This window comes from Anopheles arabiensis, chromosome 3 (assembly GCF_016920715.1).
Source record: "Anopheles arabiensis isolate DONGOLA chromosome 3, AaraD3, whole genome shotgun sequence".
Taxonomy (NCBI): domain Eukaryota; kingdom Metazoa; phylum Arthropoda; class Insecta; order Diptera; family Culicidae; genus Anopheles; species Anopheles arabiensis.
This window is the reverse complement of record NC_053518.1, coordinates 85,360,026-85,383,271: the sequence shown is the minus strand read 5'-3', so window position 1 is coordinate 85,383,271 and position 23,246 is coordinate 85,360,026. Positions and strand designations below refer to the sequence as shown.

At 45.7% G+C, this 23,246-nt stretch overlaps 2 protein-coding genes across 21 annotated transcripts in view; both read left to right on the top strand.

Moving 5' to 3' along the window:
- The window catches only part of LOC120901302 (patronin), a 59,475-nt gene extending 40,289 nt beyond the window's left edge, over positions 1 to 19,186 (top strand). For 3 of the 20 annotated variants that reach the window (XM_040309116.1, XM_040309102.1, XM_040309123.1), the window contains 19 exons: positions 447 to 581; positions 661 to 783; positions 3,344 to 3,406; positions 3,693 to 4,259; positions 4,329 to 4,492; positions 5,861 to 5,986; positions 6,380 to 6,481; positions 7,076 to 7,222; positions 7,597 to 8,988; positions 9,066 to 9,246; positions 9,824 to 10,218; positions 10,300 to 10,536; positions 10,602 to 10,827; positions 11,225 to 11,302; positions 12,056 to 12,127; positions 13,294 to 13,395; positions 16,229 to 16,423; positions 16,590 to 16,872; positions 16,956 to 19,186. In XM_040309116.1, coding sequence (XP_040165050.1) covers positions 447 to 581; positions 661 to 783; positions 3,344 to 3,406; positions 3,693 to 4,259; positions 4,329 to 4,492; positions 5,861 to 5,986; positions 6,380 to 6,481; positions 7,076 to 7,222; positions 7,597 to 8,988; positions 9,066 to 9,246; positions 9,824 to 10,218; positions 10,300 to 10,536; positions 10,602 to 10,827; positions 11,225 to 11,302; positions 12,056 to 12,127; positions 13,294 to 13,395; positions 16,229 to 16,423; positions 16,590 to 16,872; positions 16,956 to 17,100 — 4,733 coding nt within the window. In that variant the 3' untranslated portion in view covers positions 17,101 to 19,186. The remainder of the gene's footprint in view (positions 1 to 446; positions 582 to 660; positions 784 to 3,343; positions 3,407 to 3,692; positions 4,260 to 4,328; positions 4,493 to 5,860; positions 5,987 to 6,379; positions 6,482 to 7,075; positions 7,223 to 7,596; positions 8,989 to 9,065; positions 9,247 to 9,823; positions 10,219 to 10,299; positions 10,537 to 10,601; positions 10,828 to 11,224; positions 11,303 to 12,055; positions 12,128 to 13,293; positions 13,396 to 16,228; positions 16,424 to 16,589; positions 16,873 to 16,955) is intronic. The other 17 variants (XM_040309104.1, XM_040309105.1, XM_040309103.1 and 14 more) reach the window with 17 other exon arrangements.
- Positions 19,187 to 21,022: 1,836 nt separating this feature from the next.
- LOC120901304 (dynactin subunit 2) lies at positions 21,023 to 22,783 on the top strand. Its single transcript, XM_040309125.1, has 4 exons — positions 21,023 to 21,161; positions 21,250 to 22,086; positions 22,149 to 22,251; positions 22,314 to 22,783. Exons 1-4 carry the CDS (start codon positions 21,126 to 21,128, stop codon positions 22,499 to 22,501), a joined length of 1,164 nt encoding a protein of 387 aa, XP_040165059.1. The 5' UTR covers positions 21,023 to 21,125; the 3' UTR covers positions 22,502 to 22,783.
- Positions 22,784 to 23,246: the final 463 nt, after the last annotated feature.

Genomic DNA, 23,246 nt, shown 5'->3' with positions numbered 1-23,246 from the left:
CCTCTCTCATCTTTTCAGCAAATGCAACACAAGATCATCCACTGTGATGACATACTTTATTCACATCTTTTGCATGAATCGGCACTAGATAGTGTTGCATGGCTAGTTTAGTCGTTTCTTTTGCTCAATTCGCAATATTTCTTTATGTTTTCATGTTTCATAAAGTGTTGTCTATAGTTTATGTGAATTGTTTGTTTTATAGTTTATTTTTTTCATCATACGTTTTGTTAGGTTTAAGGCATTTTTCTTCACTGTAACTGTTTTGTTCATTGCGTCTTTGTTTTTTTTTATTTCTTTCCCAATGCTCATTGTTTTCTTATATTTATTACTTACTCCCCTACGCGAGAGAAAACCACTCATCCCTAGCGAGTAGTTTTCAGTCCACTTCTTCTCCATATGATTTGGTTTGCCTTTCGTTTACTAACGTTATCTTTTAACGCCCACAGTCAATCGGTCACCATCGGCCAGCACACTCAGGAAGCATATGTCAAGCCGGGAGATACCCGAACAGCCGCAGCATCAGCCACATCAGCTGTACCAACAGCAGCAATCACCGTACCAGCAGGCAGACCCTGATGAAGGTACATCGTATCACAACACGGCCCACGGAAAACGAACCCGTGTATTTTAATTGATTTACTCTCCGCTGTCTCATTTTAGGATTTGTCGTGCACAGAAGTAAAGGAGTGCCAACATTATCATCGATGCAAGAACCACTGGTACCGGCCAGGATTCGACAGGCCAAGGAAAAGACGAACAACGACTCGAAAGCGGAAGAGCGAGGTACGATTTTGTCGGTAGTGTATGCGGGCATTCTCCGCGCCCAGCACACCCAGGCCTTCTGACCTTTCTTCCACCTTGCGTGCGCATCTGAATGTGTATTGTTTTGTGTTTGATTTTTCAACGAGATGTGTACACCTCTTTAGAAGTTTAGACATGTTCCGTTTTCGTTTTTCTGTTTTAAAAGTTCGATTTTCGATCGCATAGTGCAACTGTTTTGCAACACAGTTTTTATTTTAACCGTTTTGTTTGCTGTAAACAATATGCTCTCTCTTTCTCTGCATTCATTACTCCATATCCACAGCGAAGTCTGACCGTCATTTCTTATTTACTTTCATTTCGTTTGATTGCATACATTTCACAGTTATTTTGTTTTGACTTCCCTAAATCGTATGTTGTGGGTTGTGTGGAATGTGTGGAATTCACTTTCCATGAAAGCTCACCGCAAATTTTGTGTTTGCGCAGACACACCACTTCGCAACCAGCAGTATGATTAGTTGTGAACCACCTCGCACACCTAGCAGGTCGAAGGCACACATAGAGGCACACAGTTCGAATTGCTTTAAAGCCACACGCACGCACACACACATAAGCAAACATGCCCATCTGAAAGTCAATCATGAGCGCTACGCATCACCGTGTTCCATCTGAGCTTCTTTTTAAAACACACCAAATAACGCCGGTTTTAATGCCCCGGACAGAATGACATTTGCTACCACACATACGGTCAGTACTCAGGTACACCTATACTTTGCTTTCCTTTACGACGGGGGCCTGCAACGGATGGGCAATTTTCACTCAGCGCGCTAAGAGTGGGTGGTTTGACGTCTCCGATGCAGACGCAGTTTGTTTGAGATTGATAAGATACATCTCGCACCGGCGGATCTGTGTGTAACTGCATACAAAACGTTTCTCTAATGATGGAGTTTTGATTGGCGGGAAAGGGGGATTTTGTTAGTTAAAGTTCGGTCGGAAGTTAAACCCAGATAGATACATTGAAACGATGACGAAGTTGTAGGGCGCACGTGTATATGATTAGATGATTTTAGAGTGATTTAATTCCCTTAAATCCAACGGCACGGAGTAGTCAGATTAGACGATAGGAATGAATACATAAATTGTTGATTTTATCAATGCCACATACGCTCAATCATCCTCCCCAGTAGTATAGCTGTTTGAGTAGAGCAGCAAACAAATGGGAAAGTGCAGCAAAGCACACAAAAGGTAGCTACTAATTGCCCGTACATTTTGCCCGTGGAGTTTTAGTGTTGGCTTCTCCCTCGCGAGCGAGCGATCACTTCACGGTATACAATAAAGCCCTAAACAGAAAAAAGCGTCAGCGAGCGGGTGGCAAACATAAAACTGTGGTAATAGTGTACGTACAGTAAAGGTACCTTTTCGTTAAATTATTGGACGTCTGAAAACGCACACCGAAGTCGAGGAGAGGTTCGCATGTGTGCTGCCTCCACGTACTGGTTGGTGCTTGCCATTTCACCTTCACTGAACCATTGCAATCGGATGATGATGGTGTGTTCGCGCGGCAGGAAAGCTGCTGAAACGAAACTAAAGAAGGAAAACACTCACACACACACACACACACACACACACACACACACACACACACACACACACACACACACACACACACACACACACACACACACACTCTGCTTCAAAAGCTCCACATACGATATAGTGCCGTGTCCGGGCATGCACTCGCTCCTCTTACTCGGCCCTAATATCCGATGGGTCCCCGTGTGTGGCTTGCGGTTGGCACAGCCGAGCCAGTTAGTGTGCGGAAGTGGACCCAATCGGTGACGGTTTTTTGCTCCCGGGAGTGTGTGTGCTAGCGTTTTTTGTCTTGGTTTGTGCTGTCCGTCAAGTAATTCTGGAGAAATAAGGCAAGCGAGATAGAGCAAAAGAGCGAATGAGGGAAAGGAAAACAACGTGAAGAGGGAAGAAGGTGCTGAAATCATAAACCAACGAAATTTGGTTTGCGTGTATGTGTGTGTGTGTGCGTGTGTATTTGTGTGTGTAGATCTGTATCAGAGAAGAACCTGCGAAGCATAGAATATTGTTGTGCAGTGTTGTTGCCCGTTAGCTTTCGCCCTGGACGCCGTCGTTATGGTTCGACGAGCAGAAGACACGCGCTGTGGTAGTTGAGAACAGAGCAAGTGGTCGCGACGCGATGCGACGGAACGCCCGTTGGCGGATGGATGGACTCCCAGCTGCTGGACTGTTGTAACTGGTTCCAGTCCATATGCGTCCGTTAGTCGTCCGGTTGCGATGATATGTTTGCGTGCAAAAAAAAAAAATTTTCTCGTGAAAAGCGTAGACGAGAAAGCACTAGCGAGAGAGAAAGAGAGAAACTAGCTGCTTTAGTTGCTTCGTGCAAAGATTGACCCGCACAGAACGGAAGAAGTGGTCGTTTGGAAGAGAAGGTTTCGGGGCTCGGAACGAAAAGTGTCTGGCGCGATGGCGCTGTTCAACCGGATAGGGCTAGATCAGTTGCTGAATCGGTGCATATTTTACGTTTTCAAAACCCTTCTCGTGGTGCTTCTAGGTGATAGCATCCCGGCAGGGCGGCCGAGCAATTGGGAAGAGTCGCGCAAGACCAGCTTCTCAGGTAAGAAGGTTCAATGTGTTTTACACACTACTGTTTAACTTCCCCCGTCAATGTGTCTAACGCGTTTACTATCCATCCCAAACTCACTCAAAATCATGCTTGCTTGTTTTGAAATTAGTTGATTGTTTTTTGTGTTGAATATCACTTTTTTGTAGTAAATTAGTTACAATCAAACCCGACTCTATTTTCCCTATCTTCTACTAACGACAATATGTGTACTTAGCTCTCCACAGCAATTGAGTTGAAAATTGGTAATTAATCTTTGCTCCGTTTTCTTCCGGTACAGGACGACGCTCGCGGCGCAATTCGTTCAGCGATGATTCTCAGCTGACGATTGAAAACTTTGGCGGATCGCAGGACCAGCTGAACACGGTCGGGCGCTTTGAGCGGGAGCGCAAAATCTCCAACACCAGCCTGACGTCGATCGAGCAGGTCGCACCGACCAGATCGTCGCTGGCGGATGCGCGCGGCTCGATACAGTTCGGGTACGACACCGACTCCGGCAATGAGAAGCAGGATCGGGACACGGAAAAGCTGCCCGGAAGTGCCGGTGGCACCTTGCGGCGCCACAACAGCACCACGCTACATTCCACCAGCAGTCCGATGAGCCATTCGAGCGATGTGAGCAACAACGCGGGGAGCCGGGCCGGCAGTAGCTCGGTCGAGCGCGATCTCGTTGACGGAGACGGTACGCCGACGATGGGCGGCAGTGTTGGGGGAATAGCGGTCGCTGCTGCGGCAACTGTTTCCGACGTGGAGCTAACGCCACGGCGAAAGACATCGTTTGCCACGTTGCCAAACACTACCACCTGGCAGCAGCAAGCGATCAGCGTACAGAAGATGGATGATGTCGGTAAGTACACGACGATGTGCGGCTGTGTGTTGTCACCCTTCATTACATGCTATCTTGCTCTGCTTTTAGACGACTCGCAACCGCTGGAAGATGCATCGAAGATCTCGACCATCAAGCTGAAGCTGGAGGAAAAGCGACGCCTAATCGAGCAGGAAAAGCGGCGCATTGAGACCGCCTGGACGAGGCAGCTACAAACGGTTGGCAAACAGGCTTTTTTACAAGCTATTAGCAAGGTGAGGGGTGCACTGGAACCGAGAACCACCTGGGTGATGGTTAGGGGGTTTGGGTGGCAAATCTCTGTAGTAGTGTGTGTATGTGATTAATTCCAGGTGGAAAAATGCGCGCTGTTCTGTGAGAGAAATGCTGCAGTAGTGTAATGAATTGGGTTTATTTGTATTGTACAAAGAAAAGGAATGCTATAGCAGCATTCTCAGGAACAGCGCCAAACCAGTAGTAGATCAAATTGTACAGTAGAAATTATGTTTGTGGTAATACATCTTTTGTTGCCAATCTTCTTTTCTCGGTTCCAAGTTTTGGCACAAAATTGTTTGAGGTGTGTTCCTAACAGTAACGAACCTTCTGCTCACTAAGCAATCAATTCTGTAAAAAAATGCACTGATGGTTTTTAATATGACCGCACACGCACACAATATACACACGTGTCACTAATACATTCCTCGGTAAAAGGTGAAATAGGATTTCAAATTAACGGTTGTAAAGGCACCATGTTGATATTCAAATGGCAGCACTTCACGGTCATTCCTGGCAGCCTGGTAGCGGGAGTTGTGGTGCAATCGTCGTACGATTCCTTCGAAATTCATACTTCTTCCCTTTTTATGGAAGCTTTTTGATTTTGATTTTGATATCATTCGTAAACCACACACACACCTTTTGCTTTTCTTTCTGGCAGTGTATGGAGACGCTTTGTAAAAGAAGTTCCGCGTTTAAATTGTACGAGTGTGAAAATTTGGCTTTTGAGAATAACGTTTCGTTTTGCACTGAAGGGCCACTATAGTTTTACCAGCTGCTTCAGTTTTGTTCTAGAAATTGTTTTGCTGCTTACAGACATACACAGCTACAGTTGTTGTTTTTTTTTTTCACCCGTTTCACAGCACACCCCTATTAGTGCTTTCGTGCTTTTTGTTTTGCAATTTTACGCTAAATTTTCAATTAAAAAAGCACCAAAGTGTGAGTGTGTGTATGTGTGTGAGAAAGATTTATTTTGTGATTGACGCATCTTTTTTAAATTATATGTTTACGATTTCATGTTCATGCTCAAACAACAAAATCGTTTATTTTCTTTCATTTCGCCCGTTTTTTGCTGCGCCTTCCTGTATGCAAACCAATATCGACCAATCAACATACACCACCACCACCATAAACGCGCGCCTGTGAACTTGGGCCACGTTCTCTTCCCCCTTTCCAACATCACCACCAACTATCCCACTATGACCGCACGCGCGCGCGTTCGTTGTACATATCCGTTCTACCCATCGTGATCGTACCGCGGGAAAACGGACCAAACGATCCGTTATTACGGCGCACTCCGTACTTATCACCCCCATTAACCCCCCTCCGTTCTTCCAACGACATGCGCGCAGAGCAAAAGTGGCAGCAATGTCGCCGGCGAGCCGGAACCCACCTCGAAAGAATCGAACGACGGGGCTACGGTAGTAGAGGATGATGAGGTTGTAGTAGAAAAGGCGGAACGACCCTGTTCCCTCAAGGTACTGTAGGCGTAATACTGATATTGTTGGGTGTTTGTGTAACTATACTGATTCTACCATATTGCCTGCATATGCAATAAGTAATGTTAAGCCAAAAAGTGTATTTACTTCACGATCGGATCATAACGAAACAAACAAACAAACATTCTTATCCGTTGGCATTAGGCTGTTGATGAAAAATTTCAATTCTTTAGTTCTAGATTGTTTATCTAATTACATTACAATGCATGTGGCTTATTTTACTTTTACTTTGAAAAAAAGCTTCTTTACCTCTATCTGCTAATGGGATTTCGAGGACAGCTTAACAGCTACCACAAGGGGATTACTAATAACATCGTATATATTTTTGTGTTCTTTCTCCTCTTACCATCTTGGGGTTGTTGTTATAATCAGGATTTGGATGACCACAGCAAGTATGAGCAGAAATGGAATGCACAAATAATCGAACCGAAGAAGACTCCCGATCTGGAGAACATGGACCTGGAACAGTATCAAGTAAATAACGTTTCCTATCCTTTCTATTTTGTTCTGTCCCGTTTTGGTGTTATTTGTTTTGGTTGTATGCTTGTGTTCTGTTTCCTTTTCTTTTTTTTTTTGTTTACGCCCGTTTTTTGCATTTTCGTGCATTAACAATATTGTGTACATCAATCATAAACCGCCTAACATTGTACCGCGCGTAACCAAATTCTAATCGCTCGTTTTGTTTACTTTCATATTCTTCTCTTCCTCTCTTTTTCCCTCTCTTTCACCACGATTCCCTTTGTCTTTTCCCCATTTTTCCCCTAAACTGCTTACATAATGCTCAAACATGATCATTGAACGGTCACGCGTGTGACTTCACCGTTGTGATGTGTGGTATGCTTTTACGATCGCTTCACGTTTGACGCTTACTACTCGTACCTGAAACGTATCAAAACGGGCTCACCGTTCGTTTTCCCATATGCTCACTAACAACCGTCGCCCCATCTAAACTCATGTTGCTCCACTACAACAACAACAACATCAACCAAAATAAATGCAAAACAAACCTCACTGCCTCACACACTCGAAAACAAAAAAACAAAACAAAAAATCAACAAAAACCTATAGCAAAGCATTTCAAAAATGAACTCCAACTTGCACGATATTCAGGCGGACATACAGCGTCTCACCCAGCAGCAGAGTCAAATTCAAGCCCAAACCCTGCAGGCACAGCAGTTACTGCATGCGCAGCAGATTGCCAATCTGCTCAATCAGGTAAATGATCGCCTTCATTATCATCTCATTCGGGTCTTTCGTTCGGGTTGTCATCATCCATGAGCAAAAATAAAGTCCATCCATTATTTTTCTCTAACGATTCTAAATCACGTACACAACGTATCATACAAGGCATACAAGATGTGATAATGTTTTTATCCACCTTTCAACATACCCTTTTGCTTTTGCAATGATTTTTTTACGATATTAATTCTTTAATAAGCTTGAAGCAATATGGATGCTTTGAAAAACTTTAATGCATTTGCACATTGATCGTAAAAGTACACGACCGACGATCGGATGTGAAAAAATAACTAACATTCAAGTTAATGTCACATTCTAATAAGAAACTCCCCGTGTCCTCCATATTGTAGCAGTACGGATCGCAGCAAAGCATCCCGACCAACACGTATCGTCCGATGAATACTCAAATGTTCGGCTCTAGTCCACACCTGCCGCAGCACCAGCAGCAGTCATCGCCGATCAATTACGGGATGCGTCCACCGAGCCGCGATCCGTACCTCCATCAACAGCAGCAGCAGCAGCAGCACACGATGCAGTACATCAACGACCAGGGTCAGTACGTGCAGCCGCAGACAAACTACGGTCACCATCCGAACAGCAACAGTCATCTAGTGTACAGTCGCGAACAGAGCCAAACGCAGCTGATCAACGATCACAACGGGGGCGGCAACCAGTACCGAACAATGACCAAGGAAAGCCACCAATACTCCTCGAACCCTTACCTAAACATGGAGGTGCACCAGCAGCAGCAGCAGCAGCAGCAATTCTACCACCAAGACTCGAACCACTACCGGGATCCGTACCAGCCGCAGCAACCGCAGCATCACCCGCAGGAGCTGAAAGAGCAGCACGGTGGGGGACAATTTTTCCTGCACGATAATAACAATTCCACACCGCCCCAGCCGACCCAGCGCCGCACCTGGGCACAGTCGGCGGCTGCAGCCGGGGTACCGCTCGGCGGATCGCCGATCATCACCGGGCGCAACGATAACATCAACAGCAGCATGGTGGACGTGAACGCGTGGAACCATGGGCCGAAGCAGCAGGGCGGCACACTGCCCGGCTACAACAAGTCGTCGCCCGCACCGGCGAGCGGTGGCTTTTCGCTGCACCACAACGGTGGCGATGGCGACAGCGGCTACGGTGGGGGCAGTGGTCGCGGTGGCAGCGGTGGCAGCGGCGGCAGTCAACAGTCATTCCAGAATCTGTTCGAGGTGCACCATCCGCACCATAATATGGGCGGTACGGGTGCCAGTCCGCAGCACAGCAAGGTGCGCAATCAAATCTCGCAGATGATGATCAGCAACGGGAACAACAGCCCGCTGGCGAGCGGCGGAGTGGGACCGATGATGGGCGGCGGAGACTATCGGGACAATCGCAGTATGCCGCTGTCGCCCCCGATCGATGATATGGCGCCGCAGAGCATTTCCTTCATCGGGGACGAGGACACGGGCGATATTGAGATCAACACGTCGAAGGGTGGTAGTCGCAACGATAGCTTTGCCATGCGGCAGCAGCACCAGCAGCAGCAGCAACAGCAGCTGGATGCGATGTACGGCAGTAGCAAGGGGCCGGCCGGGATGCGCAACAACAACAACAACAACAATAGCCACAACAACAGCGCCGGTGGAAATGTGCAGGATCTGGATAAGCATCTGAGCAAGCTGAACATTACGAGCGGTAACCGTACTTACAGAATACCGTCGCCGACGCGACCTTCTCTCAACTCCAACAGTTTCCATGTAAGTGGACGGAAGCGAGGCTCTTTGTGGGGTGATAAGTGTTTTGTACGTTAAACGCCCTTCTCTTTCACTCACAGGACCCACAGGAGGATGTGAACGAGAAAGGTTTCTACATCTCGTTTGACAACGAACAGCCGAAACGGCCCAAGCCGCCACTACGGACAAAACGCTCACCAAAGAAGGACAAACCGCTCGCCAGCGATTCGAACGACGGCGACAAACGGCGAGACAGTATGATCGAAAAGCCATCGTCACGAGGTACGGATGCAGCACATTTCCGTTTTCTTGTTTTCTTCCCTCCTCTCTACCAGCTTTCATCTCGATCGTAAACTCTCGTTAGTGATTTTATATTGCTCCCTCACCATGCGGGGCAGATTAATCATTTGCTCGTGCGAGCAGTTTTATTTAGTTCCTCGTGAGGCATTTTTGACAATTGCAACATGTTGCAACTCTCCGTTGGTACTTTCGTTACCTGCCCAACCATTGCTTCCTACACTTCGGCTCGAAGGTCGTTGAGAAGGTGGTTAAGAAGAAATGCTTCCAAAAAAACAGCCCCCTCCCATGTGGGTGCAGCTCATGCGGAACGGGCAAGAGCAGCAAACGCTACAGCCACACGTTGACTAAATATTGAACCCTCGTCGTGTTCCATTTTTTGTTGTTGCTGTGGACAATGAGTGCAACTGAACGTCGTGCGTGTGTACACACCAGTACACTAGTACACTCAATAAAATCAGTTAACTTTCTTTTTCCATCGCTCGAAACTTACCGGACCCTCCCCTTCTTTTCTTCTGCTCTCTTTCTCCGCCCTTCCGTAACCTCGCGTGCAACCGGAAAGTAGAAACGAACGCCAACAACTTCGGCACGTACAGCGTCAAGACGGCGAGCAGTTTCTCGAGCAGCTTCAACGAAGAGCATAACGCGTCGCACGCGCGGAAGAGCATCATCGCCGACAATAGTGGCGTGTCGCCGTTCGAGCCGGTAGTGCACAAGGTGAATGTCACCGGCAGTGGTGCAGCCGCACCATCCTCCCCGATGATGATGATGCACCACCAGCAGCAGCAGCAGCAGCATCATCATCCGATGGACCATCTGGGCGACCGGCGGTACACGATGGAGGACCACTCGATCAGCGGCAACGGACACTACAGCAGTCACAACAATAGCAGCGATGGGTACGGTAGTGAAACGGAGCGCAAGGCCAAGATCGTCATCGATGTGTCGAATGATCAGGTATTACCAGCAAAAGCAGACCGGTTGTGTTCCTGTGATGCATTACAACACGTTTTTTTTATCATTTACCCTTACCACCAGACCTCCGTGGACGAGATGGAGCGGAAGAAGGAGAAAATTATGCTCCTATCGCTGCAGCGAAGACAGCAGGCGGAGGAAGCGAAAGCGCGCAAGGAGATCGAAGCGATGCAGCGCCGCGAGAAGGAGCGCGAAAAGGAGGAGGAGCGGGCCCGCAAAAAGGAGGAACAGTTTGCCCGCCGCCAGGCCATCCTCGAAGCACACAAACTCAAGAAAGCCATCGAGGAAGCGGAGAGAGAAGTAAGCAATGCAAAGTGTTTTCACAATTTGCATTCTAATACGAATTGTTCGCTATCTTCTTCCAGGGTAAGACAATCGATCGTGAGCTGCAGCTGAAGCATCAGATGTACCAGCAGCAGCTGCACCAGACGGCCCACTCGACCACGCCGACGCCGGTAGCGAAACTGCGCACGCAGAAGCTGACCCGTCCCCGGCCGAAAACGATTCACGTCGAGTCCGGCTCGGTCGATCTGAGCGAAGCGTCCAGCCTGAGCAGTCGGGGCAAGAAGGGCTCCAACTCGAATTTGACCGGTAAGTGTGCACGTGTGTATGTGTGTGTGGCTTCAGCTTACTAAACGCAGACCGCAAAATAAGAGAGACCGACAGCGCATCCATGTGTTGTTGAAGCAGCAACAATCCTCCCATTTGGTTCTGCTTTGGTTGTTGCGCGTTCTTTTATGCGTTTGAATTGATTTAATTTGATTTGATTTTTATACGTGTTTTTGTTTTTTGTTACGTTTTCCTTTCTTTTCTGGATTCAATGCCGTGTGGTGACACCTTGTGCGAATGTTTGTGCGTATGTTTGCGTATGTGCGTGTATGTGTGTGTGCCCGTTGATGTGAATCCCGTTTCGCGTGGCTTCGTACTATGATTTCGATGATCTACACGACGATCCTGCCTTGTTTACTACCCCTCCGCGGTGCCTCAGGTCTCGGTATGCACAGTGCCTCGAACACGATACGCCGAGATTACTACCGGGGATCACAGGATTCATTAGCAATCAGAGGTAATGTTATGTTTTTGTTTTCTTATTTCGTACCGTTTTCTTTAAATATGTTTACACGTTCTACACCTGATGAGACAGCAGATCGTGAAGCATTTCTTTTCAGTTGATTTGGTTTATTCGTTGTTTCGTTATGATTATGCAATGTGTTTGTAAGGGTGAGAATGAATAGTTATGTTGTTACGTTTATCGTTTTCGTTGAAAATATGTTATTATTATTATTCTTGTAAATCTATACTAACATCGGTGACCAATTGGATGTTCGTTTGTTTCGTTTCTTATTGGAATGCAACTATTTCTATTTGCGCTGGTTTTACTTTTTAACGCCGTTCTTTCAAAATGTTAATATCAACAAACCCGAAGAGTTTTATATATATAAACCGGTACCGTATGCGGTATGGTCGCCTTGGTGTAGTGTTAAGGGCACTGTTTACCCACGCTTTAGTAATGTTAAATTGTATTAAAAAAAATGAAAAAAGTGCTGTATTACATTGGGGTTGGTTGTAAATCTAGCTAATCAATTAAATATTTATTTTTCTTTCTTTCTTCTTCTATCTTCAATCACACACTTGCTTTATGCACCCACCGTATGTAACGAACTATTCTAATCCAAAATAATAATCAACAACATCGACGTTGTTGTGTCCACCGATGGCGACACTCTGTACTCTGCTATATCACGCTCTACTGTATGCGCGGAAACACTATGCCACAACACGAAATTGCCTCAAAACCAAACAAAAAACGTATCTGTAGAATCACCGGACGAGTATCCCAGCAGTAGTTCAACGCCGATCGGACGCCGTGGGTCTTACAAAACAGGAAGAGGTTGGTGATGGTCTTTCTAATACTGTACTCAATACATAGCAACAACAAATCTGTGTCGTGTATACGTTTTACGTTCTTTCCCACTCCATATTTTTACGATCGCGAGATGCATTAGTATGATGCAGCGATAGTGGAATGCGCATTATGCTTTGCCGCGTAGTAGCTCGTAGCTCATAAACTAACCTTTACTAATCCCTACTAATAAAGACCATTGATTTTAGCCTATTTGCCAAAATAAAACAAAAAAAAACATTTGTTCCACTTCCATAGGTACCTAGGATAATGTATTAAAATTGAACCTAGAATAATGTATTAAAATTTAATTTTAAACGCTACTAAATTGCACCTTTCTTGTATTGCATGCCTTTAACTTTTACAACAACAAAAACGTATATTATGCTTGGTTTTCCATCCTATAAACTACTCATAAATATCAAACTTCAACCCAAATTCACTTCCAAATGCCTCAAAACTTTATGAGGCATATGTGGTATGCACCTAGCCCCGAAATAAAGTGAATAGGCACCTTTTTGGAGCATCCACGCATTTTGTTGTGGTTCGTTCTCTCTTCCAAAATATACTGTGCACTCTTTTTTGTTGTTCTTCTGAATGGTTGTAATGCTTTTTGGGTAATTAATAAGTATTCCAACTTAATCTTAAGCATATATGGGAGCAGAACGCTTAAAGGAGGAAGTTTACGGCTTTACACAATTGTTCTTTCTTTTCCTTCGGTTTTTTGGTAGCACACCACAGTGTAATAACACTTAGCAAGTTTTTGTTTCAGGTTGGTTTCTGGTTGTTGCGAGATCATTATCCTTATTATTAAAGTGTATCTCGCAATTCTTTTTTTATCTTATTTACAACTTTTTTGTAGTAGCTTAAGAAAGTTATGATTTACAAACACAATTTACCCCCCATTTACAGTTCAAAATGTGTAGAATTTAGTACAAATCTAGCGATCGATGTATGAAACAAATGCATTTATCAATTCGCTAGATACGAATATCAACGAACACAGCGAAACCAGCAGACTCTAGAGTCAGACGTCGTTATCCTGCCAATTATGATTCATCTTCTCAGAATAAACACACACACACACACTCACGACAATCCACAATCCACACAAACACACAGAAAGCTCCTCATGTCTCATGTGCTTCTTCCAGAACCAGCCACGATCGAACGGGGCCGCACACTGTCCCGTATCTCGCTAGCGAAAGGTGCCAATTTCCGGGGACGTAAATCAAACTCCCTAATGAATCTATGCGGTAAGAATTCCAACTGTAACTTTCTCTCACCACTCCCCACTCTCTCTCTCTCTCTATCTATTTCTATCCTGCGCCATCCAGTTCACTGGTGCAGCAGTTCTGACCCTTCCCCCAAACACCCAAACAAAAAGTCAAATAAAACATGTGTGGTTGCACATTTCTGGAAGTGATCACATGGTGATGGGCCGCACATTTGGTCTTAAATGGTCTTTTTGGCATACACACACAACACGGTCTAATGTTGGGTTATACACAGTCAAGTATTTGCAACAATTAGTACTTGCCGGTCAAATTAACCATTTTTCTTTTACATTTACAATTGGGTTTATGGAATAATTTAACGCCTATAAGAGATGATTTTTCGTTTTTACTTTCAATACTTTTTTTACTGGTTTTTTGCTATGTCTTCTTTTTTTATTTAAATCGTTAATTTCTGCACTTTCTATGGAGGGTTTCCGTTTGTTTATCTACACACACATACACTCTTACTACTACTTCCGGTGAGATTTATCCTAACATAATACTAAAGGAACTCGTTGCCTTACATCTGTGTCGCTCGTTGTACACTGTTGTTATTTTGCCACACAACGCACACTCACTCGCAAATGAATCGTAATTAGTCTCAATCGAGGGATCCCAACAGTAAATGCGCGTTCGGACACAAGCTGGCGAGATAAACAAATGATGGTTGGTGGTCGGTCGGTCGGTCGGTCGGTCGGTTGCACACAGCATGCTATCCAGTCCGATTCTACGTCATTCGTGTGTCCATTTGCTGCTGGTTATGGATGATGAGTCCAGACCCCATAGCACGCCAGTTATTTCGTTAGTCCGCCACAAGCAGCATATTGTTGATTGTAGCTCATATTTTTAGCGACCGAGTGAAGCACTCGGTTTGGTTCGACCCTGAGAGCTGTGAGGAAGAGTTCTTATGCCGTTACGTTGTTTTGTTCACACAGTGGCTCCAAAAAGATAGGGATTTGATAGGGTTTTGATAGGGGTGCAATTAGAGAAGGTGGCGTGTAATGTTGCTGTGTGTTTCCTGTGCAACGATTAGCGAATTTGCATCGCTTAGAAGGTTCGAGTTTTCGCACCTAAACGATGGAAATTTCGACCGCCGTGCTGCTGCGTATCATCGTCGAACGGTGGCCGTTCCATCGTACGTCCGCTTCGAAGGATTACCGCTGCACGAGCAGCAGGAAAACCTCAACCATTGGTACTGTGACCGATGTCTGGCAGTGTATCGCAAAAGCATCGAGGGTGGTGGAGGCGCTGAGTGTTCGCCACCGAGCAAAACAGACAAACTGATCGAACTTGTGCGAAAATCCGGCGTAGAGGAAGCTGTGAAGCAGCAGCAGCAACACGGTATGATGCAGCACTCGCATCAACAGCTGGCAAATCGTTCAGAAGTGAAGAAGCACGGTGGTCACCGATCGTCAGCTGCTTTGCCAGGGCTGAAGGAGTGTCTGGTGAACGTGTTTCAGCGGCTAACGCTAGAAAGTGGTGCCAAAAGCAAGGCAAAGCCAATCCTCCGCCGGCAGTCATTCAATGCCATTAGGCAGCGAAGGGAGGAACCGCCGCCGGTCCACGGTATCAATGCAGCGGGAAGAAAGTTTTATCCAACCAAAGCTACTGCCGCCGTTAGTATTACTGGTGTGAAAGGTAATCGACAAGAACAAGGTGTGCAATCAGCAAAAAATGAGATGCGTTGGAATTGATGGAATTCTTAAGACGATCATGTATCGGTAGCATTAAATTAAAGTAATTTTAAGTAACAAATTGTTAACTAACTATCACATCACAACACACCCCCTGTAGTAGCATTTGAGATGATGCTTTTGCCCCAGGCGAGGGCTTTAAACGCGCTGCCCCATTCCTATTAATCCGTAACAAACTAACCGTAATTAGGTAGCATATTAACAGTAAAGTAGGATGCAAGGTGCAACGCACAAACGCAATATGTAATATTACCCACTAGTAGACACATACACACACACACATTCACTCACAGTGACCCGTATCAAACACACTCGTATTTAGTTCCGGTTGATGGTAAAGGTTCCTCGTTTTGTTCTCCATGTGGAACGAAATGGTTGCGTGAATTTGGGTCCTTATTCGACAGTCGTCGTGTCATGACTTTTCATTTTCATATCATGTTTCATCTTTATCGATTTAATTTGTTTTCTTTTGTATATTACAAACTTGTTTTATATTATTTGTTTGCTTGTTTTTCATGTTTTTTGTGTGTTTTTATTGTTTTATTTATTTTTGTATTTAATCGAATTGGATTTTGGAAAAAAAAACTAACTGGAAATCATGCTGCATTAACAAAACGAACCAATGCAATGCTGCTTAATAACATTAACCCATGATGTTTTGCGCTGAACAGCAACTTCTAACGGTTGTGAAACTTCCCTTTTCCCTGCCCTAAAACTAACCTGCTCGTCCCTTTTCTAAACTCCTCTTCCTGCTACCTGTCCCATACCCTTCTTGAACACATTGAACATCCTGCCGCCGCCGCTGCTGCGTGCTGCACACCTGCATACCGTGCCTGAACGAGATTTGACTGATTGAAATTCTTTTTTATATTGTATTCTTCCACTCCCACCCCACACCAAACATCTTTCTCTATTCTCATGGCACCCAAAAAACTCGACCAACTGCAACTCCTGGTCCTTCTTCATTTGCGTGTGCGTGTGTGTGCTCGTGCCATGCCATATCATCGCTCGCCCGTCGTGCGCGCTCGCTGTTGTTGCTCTGTTGTGCTCCCGCTATGTGGATGTTGTGACCGCGCCTGCTCCTACCAACACACACACACGCCACTAACACCACCCAGACTCCGATTCCGGTCTGGGACGGGCGACACCACCGAGGCGAGCACCGTCACCGGGAATGGGCCCGTCGAGCCGCCATCTGCCTTCGCCGTCCGGGCCGGGCTCGCTGCCGCCCGGGTTGATCACGAAGCGGCGCGGCTTCGACGACGGTTCCAGCGACATCTCGTCCAACGCAAGCTCCATGATGGATTACAACGGTCTGTAGTTGTTGTTTTTTGTTGTGTTTTCGTGCTCTCTGCAAACCATCATCAAGCTCGAGCTTTTGGTTTAGCGTTTGCACTATAATGTGTTTGTGGCCAAAAGACCCTCCCCCAGACATGAGAAGTTCCATGCTAATGCATTGTTTTTTCGCTCCAATTGCAGGACCGAGATTGTACAAGCAACCGGCCACAAAATCGAACCGCGGCATCATCCTGAATGCCGTCGAGTACTGTGTCTTCCCGGGTGCGGTGAACCGCGACGCCAAGCAGAAGGTGCTGGAAAAGATTGCCCGCTCCGAGGCGAAGCACTTCCTGGTGCTGTTCCGCGATGCCGGCTGCCAGTTCCGCGCCCTGTACGGCTACTGGCCGGAGAACGAGCAGATCATCAAGCTGTACGGTACCGGCCCGAGCCAGGTCGATGATGTGATGTTCGACAAGTTCTTCAAGTATGACACCGGGGGGACCCAACTTTCGCATTCAGACAGTGTAAAGTAACCGCTTGTTTCCCCCTTATTATTTTCGTTACCAGATACAACTCGGGCGGTAAATGCTTCGCCCAAGTGCACACCAAACACCTCACCGTCACGATCGACGCGTTCACGATACACAACTCGCTCTGGCAGGGCAAGAAGGCGAACCTGCCGAGCAAAAAGGATATGGCACTGGTGATTTGAGGCTCGCAACCGCCGCCGTACACCCGGAATGTCCGGAGTCCACTGTCCCCTTCGGTCCCTCCCACTGCTCCTCATCACTCTTCCCACTCTACCGACAGTATCACGCGTCGTGTCGTGTCCCACCATCGGTCCAACGACGACAGTGGCGACAGTAACCGCCGAGCAAGGCAACAGTCGTAGTATAGTCTCATCCCCTCCACTCAACCAGCAGCGAGTGTGTATTTTGTGTGTTTGAGGGACGGTTTACGGCCGTGATAATATTGCACACACTCACGCGAGGCCTAGCACACATTCATTTGCATATTATTTGAATAAGTATACTTTGATGGAAATACTTGTTGTGCCCTATCCACCGGATTTTGTGGGAGGCATTATCATTTTGTCGCGGTTTTTTTTTCTATATGATTGTATTTTTCTTTCTTTTTTCCTCTTGTCCTTAAATATATCCTTTTTTGCTCACGTCCATCTTTTGACGACTACCTATATGTAGCAGCGGCAGCAGCCGTAGCTGCCCTATTTTTTCGTGGTTGGTGGTGGCGTGTCTCCCCACCAAACGATGAAGTGTAATGTTAAGTTGTTCTAACCAATTTAATACTGAAGAAAACAAAAAGACAACCAGTTGTAGTGTGCGTATGCGGCGATGCACGGAAAGATACACGTGCTGCAGCGGAGCAGTGTAGAATGTTGCGAAGAGCTAAGTCATCCCTAAGTTAGGCTACTAGCGTGGTAAGAGCTTTGATTATGCGTACTTCTGTTTGCGTACAAAACGGATACGTAGTCGCTATTATCTTCCTCTCTTTCCGCACGGTATTTCTATTTTTGAACCTTTTTTTAAGGGGAGGCGAGAAAGTCCACCCTTTAACCACAAAATACTGCACAGTTTGTTGTTCGGGTTTGTGCGCTCTTGAACGCCGCATCTCCCGTCGTTGTTGCGTATTCCCCGACATTGCTGCAAACTAAAAATGTATCTCTTTCGTTTCCTCTTTTCACACATTATTGTGGCTCCTTGTGAAATGTCCTAACCACCCCGCTCAATCCATCCACCCTTCTTACCCTTTGCTGTACTGTCACTGTAATTTTATAAGTTGAACAGAGTGAACCATTACAATTAAAACACTGAAAGCAAGCAAAACTGATTAGCATTGTAATGATTGAGGTAAAGAGCACAGAGATAACGTGTTCCGCACGATATACCAGAAAGCGACTCGCGACGAGACAGCAACAAAAAAAAACAACAACTAGAAGTCTTTTAGAAACGTTAAACCATGAAAATACATAACTACTAGCAATTGTGAATGCGCGCATTAATTAAAACAAAAAAAACGCTGCTATAATAAATTATTAACAGAGACAGTTGCGCGTTTGGGAGATATTATTATAGCCGGAGGTGAGCCCGGAAGTAATACACAAAGGTGTTATAAATTATAAAGACTAATTATTATTGTACCGCTAATAATTATTTGTTAAACTATTATCCTTTTTTATTTTCACCATAATTTCACTCACTATCCCTCCCTCCCCCGTATTGTTTTGCCTTGAGCGCGATATCGCCGATCGCAGAAGAGGGGGGAGGGAGGGTGGAATCTGAAAGTCGTTATCAATCTACTGACGGTTAAAGTAATCTTCTCTAGTTCGAACGTCATAAACACACGTTCAAGTAATATTATGATTAATAATTATTATAATTACACTCCCGCAACGTTGTCGTTAGTTGCAGCTGACCATCCCTTCCAAAAAAAACAGCAAACGAATCGATATAACACACACACACACACACTACCCATATTAGTAACATTATGTTGTAATGTTTTTTTGAACTGTAAAATATTTGCTTACGTATTAATGATTTGCGCCAGGCGTGTGGAGACAGAGCGGCAGCGCGCGTGTGCGCGTGAGTTGAGTGCGTTGTGCGTCTCGAGCGCGCACGCGGTAAAGAAATTAACAAGTAATAGGATGAGTCGATAGAGTCCGCGCGTATTCCGTATGCGTGTTGATGACGTACGTAGTCGTAGCGGTGCGCTAATCCGTCATTTTATAATACTTAAGTTTAAATCAAAGATCAAATATAATCGTTTTTATTAATATTTCCTTTTGGTCGTTTATTTTGATTATTGTATATGTTTTGCTCTCTCGTAGCCCGTTTCATTTCTAATTTTGTTTCTTTATTATTTATTTATACGCAGCATCGTGTGCAATATGATCCACCTCGAAAAGGCTGGCTGGTTGTTGGCGGTGGGGCGGGGATACATGTGAAGAAATCCATTTTATAATGACACACTCCAACGATAATATCAGTGCTCTTGAGGCGCAAACAGTTTGAAAAGCAGCAGCAGCAACAGCAGAACACGTTGCTGTCGAAAGAGAAGGAAACACATCAATAACGAATCTTAATCTCAAAGGTGAAAAGCGAGAGAAATACCTACACGAAACTATTAAACTCTACAAGTCTAGCTAAAATTGTGTGAATATACATTCCTAATCCTAACCACCACAAGTTGGCGCCAAGTTGGCAGTAAATGATGAAGATAACCTTTACGAAAAAACACAAACCAGTTTCCCCCCCCCCCCCCCCAGTTCGTAAGTAAAAAGAAAACATTTATTGTGCCGCTGTTGTTGTACTTCTGTATCCGTTACTATTGCTCTGCCAAAACGTTTGCCTCCTTCAAAAGTTAGCTCTCATTTTGCTATTCTCGTTAATAGATAGCGCGCGTAGCCCAAACAACAAATGATGATGATGGTTCGTTCCTGTGTGATGCGCCGGCGTGTGTGAGTGGGACTGAGCGGGAAGAATTTGGAGGGGAGATATACATACTTAATGCGATAGAGAAAAAAAAAACAAACCTTTAAAACAACACACAATGCGATAGCTCATTAGTAGAATCGGAATGGACACAGTAAGTCCATAGCCCCCCCTTATTAATTGGACCCATTAGAATGGGAATGCTGTCCTCATTTTGATAGCAGATGAAGAATTGGAAAGCTAGCAACAATATAGTGGATAAAAAAACCCTCATCCCCCCCCACTTGTCCCCCAAGAGATGTGACGAGCGATTGTCTGATTGCTTGGGTCGGATTTTTAGCAAAGTAGTAGCATAATATTTAAAAACAGCAAAACTAACCCTTCCCCGTTTTTATGTCGTTGTGTCGTACTACAAGCTCTACTCCCAACATCGGTCTGCACGGAACTCGTCGGAGAAAGTGTGTGGTTGCAGCGGGGGAAAGAAAGTGGTTTTATGCTGCGAAGAAGGCAAAAGGAATGGTTAGCAAAGAACATTATGATTTATATAAGCAATTAAGATTTAAGTACCTTTTCGTTTAACCACAGTATCAAACCGTGTTTCGGATGATAATTTGAAATAAGAGTAAACTCGTTTTAGGGAAAGGACCGTGGACCGTGTGTTATCTAAAAGAAAACTAAAAGCTTTAGAACCTGTTCGTAATGTGGAGAGTGGGTGGTAGGTGGTGAAAAAAAAAACGTTTGTCATTATGCGCCCCCAGTTCTTCCTTGGTTTTCGGTCGCTTCAAAAAAACCAGTTGATTTTTGCTTACTTATTTACGCTTTGGATTTGATTGGCGGGCGCCGTGAGAAAGTGAAATTGGGAAACTAGTAAATGGGAACATCTCTTGCACGTTTCGTTGCCTGTGAATGTATCATAAATTGAACCAATAAATTAAACAATTTCAATAAGAGATCGACACGTTGGTGGTGTACATTATATGCCCGGGAGGAAGGTAAGCATTTTCACAAACGTTCAAGGGTGATGCGAATTCAACCGGCGTAGAACAGTTCTAGCTTCCGGTTAGCGCCATCTACTGTTTAAACGGAGGCGAAATTATTTTCAAAATGACAGTTGAATTCGACCGGTTTGCGCAACTGACAGTAGCTGTCATTTCAGCATCGCCCTTCTCCTTCCCCCCGGGAGTGATGTCATCCACTGTCAACAATTTCACGTACACCGTACATCAGCGTAAATAAAATTCGCTTTTTCGTGTGGCTGTAACTAAAAAGCAGCGAGTAATAAAGAATGGCGGATCCGAAATTCCAATATTTGCCTTATATCGTAAGCATTGAACGATTAGCTTTCCAACACATGCAGGGTAAATAGAAACACATAACCCAACTGACCACTGATCTCCTCTTCCTTTCAGGCACACGACCAACCGGACGTCTACGAAACTCCGGACGTGAACGAGGCGGAAACGTCGGACTACGATGAGGACGAACCGGTGAACGATGCGATCGAGCGGCTGCACATCTCCACCAAGGACTCGATCGGCAAGTTCCGCGGCAAGTATCTGACCGGTGAGGTGGACTTTTCCGACGGGATCGGGCGGAAGAACCGGCTCGGCTATGACGCCCGCAGCCTGGACTATGAGCTGGCGGGTGAGGGTGAGCGGGAAACGCCGCTGCAGCGCTGCCACCGGCTGAAGTGCGAAATGAACGAGCTGATGGAGGAGATCGAAGCGTCCCGGGCGGACACGGGCCGCACGGCGGAAGAGAAAGCTTCCCACGAGACGGTGTTCGGGGTGGTCAGCACGGCCAAGAAGGTGCTGGAAAGCCTGAAGCTGGAGCAGGTGATCGGTACCGAGGTGGTGGCCGGAGGTGCTGGTGGGGGCGATGCGGAAGCGAAGAAACTGATTGCGCAGATCGAAGAGTACAGAAAGACGGGCGCGGTGTCGAGCAGCGATCCGAAGGCGGTCGCGAACGAACTGGTGCAGAGTGCGCGCGTGGCACAGCTGGAACATCGGCTGCACCAGCTGGAGGTGGCGGTGGGTGCGAAACCGGAACGGATTAGCCGGCTGGCGGGCACGACCGGGACGGGCAATTTGATCGAGGCAGTGCAAAACATATCGGCCAAAGCGGCACTGCTGCAACCGTCCCAGCTGGACACGATCGAGCAGCGGCTGAACAACCTGCTGCAGCAGATGAACAGCATACAGGAGAAGTCGAACGCCACGGGGCAAGATCCGAACCGGGAGCAGAAGGTAAAAATGCATTTTGGTTTATCTTTCCGTTTGTTTGACGGAATTCTTTCTTTTCTTTCTAGATCTTGGAGCTTTATGAAATCGCGAAAAGCACCGAACCGATCGTACAGGTCCTGCCCGACATATTGAACCGTATGCTGACGCTGGAATCGTTGCACAAATATGGTAAGACGTGTTTTTTAATTGAAAAAAGGGTCTTATTAATCGTTGTCCCTGTCCCCTCACAGCCACCAACTTTAGCAAGCTGTTCGCGGAGCTGGAAACCACACAAGCCTCCATCCTCAATGGGGTGGCCGCCAACAAGACGCTGCTCACCGGCGTGCAGGAAGCATTCGCGCAGAACCTGGAAAACGTCAACAAGGAGGTGAAGAAGCTCGAGGAACGCATGACCAAACTGCAGCAGATGATTAAGTAGGCTGTGCGTGCCTCCGGTGTAGAAGATAGTGCATTCTCTCGTAAGCTGTGTCTGCTGTGTGGTAAGAATGCTTCGTCACAATTATTCCACCCCCCCCCCCCCCCCTCATACTGCAATGATGCTTTGTTTTCGTCCGTGTGAAACAACTAAAAACGTGAATATTTATTTAATCGCAATCTATTAATTTTAATTACTCATTGGTCACAAAATGTTAAATGAAGCTGCTTTAGGCAGGTCGCTGAACGGCGGCATGATTTATTCCAAGTAACAACTAAACAATTAGTTTCTTTGTCTTTTTTAGAGTTGAAGATGACATTTGTTGAAGAAATTTACGAACAGCACTTACCAATTGTGAATTAATATTAATATACACAAAGGTTTTACGAAAACACCGTCAAGTTGCGTCAAGGTGAAAGTGGTTGAAAAAAAACCAAGGATTCCTTCGATCGATTTTGCTTAGCTCTAGAGAAGGCTATCTGTGAATTCTGGGTGAGTCGTAGGTCGTAAGTCCACCTAGAAATACCGCAGACGAACCTGGGTTTGTCGATCTACATTGAAAATATTATGGAATAAGGCAAATCTTTACCTAACTCAGGTCAAAATCTGTATCGGTAACAACATCGAAATCGTGGTGCTTGTCAGGAAGAGGCAACCGATTAACCAATTTGGCTGCACCCTGTGCAAATACTTCTTAACGATAGGATTTTTCGTGCATAATTACATAGTTCCATGTCTCATTAACGCC